The sequence below is a fragment of the Penaeus japonicus genome, unplaced genomic scaffold, assembly GCF_977035675.1.
Source record: "Penaeus japonicus unplaced genomic scaffold, GWHDUDI00000001_assembly GWHDUDI00000037, whole genome shotgun sequence".
Taxonomy (NCBI): Eukaryota; Metazoa; Arthropoda; class Malacostraca; order Decapoda; family Penaeidae; genus Penaeus; species Penaeus japonicus.
Genome location: NW_028234439.1, coordinates 2,486,462 through 2,488,840, shown reverse-complemented (window position 1 = coordinate 2,488,840; position 2,379 = coordinate 2,486,462). Strand labels below are relative to the sequence as shown.

The following is a 2,379-nucleotide window of genomic DNA, read 5'->3' as shown; positions in this document are numbered from 1 at the left end:
TCAAGCAAAATCAGCAAATATGTTTTTTAAGGTGAGGAAAATATTCCTAAAAAAAACACTTGGATGGCAATATAAGGCAATCCAGTGACTTTATCCATATCCACCTTTCTGTAGATTTTATCGCAATGTAGACAAACTATTTTAATTATAATTAAAACGTTGTTTTTGGTTTCCAGTTGAGCTTCGTGTTGGGTCTGGTAGCCGCCTCTCTGGCCGCACCTTCACAGCCTCCCTACGGCTACACTCCTGCTCCTTCGTATCAGGTAAGTGGCTTGGCCTATATTATGAAATACCTTGTATATATCTTAAACGTTTTCCTCTTTACTGCTCTTGACATCTCTTCAATAACTAAACATCTCATCTAGAAAAATTATTCTCTTGATAATCTTTAATTAAACCATACATCAATATTATTGTTATTACTATTATTATAGTGCGTTTGTCATCTTGTTCATCCATGAATTTGCTCGTGATTTTGATATGCATCGTTTTTTTCCATGTTAGTCCCCAGCTCAGTACAACTTCGACTGGCTCGTCAAGGACGACTACTCCGGTAACGACTACGGCCACCAGGAGTCCCGCGACGGCTACAACACACAGGGAACCTACTACGTGCAGCTTCCCGACGGTCGTCTGCAGAAGGTCACCTACCACGTGGACGGCGACTCTGGCTACGTGGCCGAGGTCAGCTACGAGGGCGAAGCTCAGTACCAAGCTCACCAACCTTCCTACCATCCTACGCCTTCCTACCATCCCACTCCTTCGTACCACCCAACACCTGCTTACAGCCCAACACCTTCTTATAGACCTACTCCTTCCTACAGTCCAAGACCTCATCATTGAGAAGTTCATTCAAATTTCATGTTCACCATTTTGTAACTTCCTATCGTAAAATAAATATCTATTGACACGTCAGTCTCTTTATAAATACAATAAGAAAAATAAACTAGAAAATGCGGGTGAGAGAGAGAGGTTTCGAAAGCAGAGGATCACCTACCACTCGAAGACGACTCAGGATAGCTACAAGGGAGAGGCTCCCTGCCAAGCTCATCAACCTGCACACCAGCCTACACATTCGTACCACCCTACACCTGCTAACAGGCCAAGAACTTAAGAACTTAATTTACAAAACATACTTGCACACATAAAGATTAGTTGAATATGAATATATATACACACACACATATATATATATATATATATATATATATATATATATATAGAGAGAGAGAGAGAGAGAGAGAGAGAGAGAGAGAGAGAGAGATAATTACATTACTTTCGTGCAATAAGGAAAAACAAGTTTTATATATATATACATATATATATATATATATATATATATATATATATATATATATGTGTGTGTGTGTGTGTGTGTGTGTGTGTGTGTGTGTGTGTGTGTGTGTGCATATGTGTATGTGTTTGTATGTTTATATGTATATGAACATGTATATGTATATATATGTGTGTGTATATATATATATACCTATATATATATATATAATATATATATACCTATATGATATATATATATATATATACCTATATGAATATACATATTTACCTACCTATATATATATAAGTATATTTATAAGTGTGTGTGTGGTCAGCCTGCATTATGCATGAGATATATTATTGACATGTTTCCGTTTTAGCGTGTTAAAAGTATAAGATCTACTTGAAAGAGTTGAAAGACATGACGAACCGTGAGAGGGACGTTCACAGAAAAAATACAAATATAAACAATTCCATGTAGCTGGAAATATTCATTGATCTGAAATTATATATAGTGCAGAGACGAATGAGGTGATATTACACAAATCCCAAATATGATACCAAATGTGGGTTGAATGCAGGAAGAATGAAAATTAGGAAAATTTCTTTCAGTATAACATGCAAGCTAACCCAAGGATGTTTAAGCTGGCGAGACTGCGCATCATGACAATATTATGCGTTCGCGCGTATAGGCACTCAGATTCCTGAAAAGTACACTACAGGTGTGTATAATATGAAATTACTGCAATAATACTGTAAACATGAACACTGGCTTATCGTATGACTAAATTGTTTACCTTTGCGTTTTACTGATGACCTGTGACCTGTTCAGTATTAGATGTTTGGTTACTATTTCCCAAAGCCTAAGGGAGGAGGTACGCGTGTTGTACTAAGATATAATGTTTGATAAAGACTGTCTTTGTTAGTCCTTTATTGGTTGTCTTATATTTATTCTTCTAATTTTTCCTATCTATTCGTCTCTTCGTGTCTCACTCTAAACAAATGTGAATTGACGGATCAAAGGGGAAGGGGGTTAGTGTAGGAAATTCCTTTCCAAAAAAGAGCAATTTACAATGTAGATACAGGTGTTTTAAAAAGACTAAC

The 2,379-nt window shown here is 36.5% G+C and overlaps 1 protein-coding gene across 1 annotated transcript; it reads left to right on the top strand.

Annotated features, from left to right (window-relative positions):
* LOC147467137 (cuticle protein 18.6-like) lies at positions 1-904 on the top strand. Its single transcript, XM_086532615.1, has 3 exons — positions 1-31; positions 177-263; positions 505-904. Exons 1-3 carry the CDS (start codon positions 20-22, stop codon positions 841-843), a joined length of 438 nt encoding a protein of 145 aa, XP_086388741.1. The 5' UTR covers positions 1-19; the 3' UTR covers positions 844-904.
* The last annotated feature ends 1,475 nt before the right edge of the window (positions 905-2,379 follow it).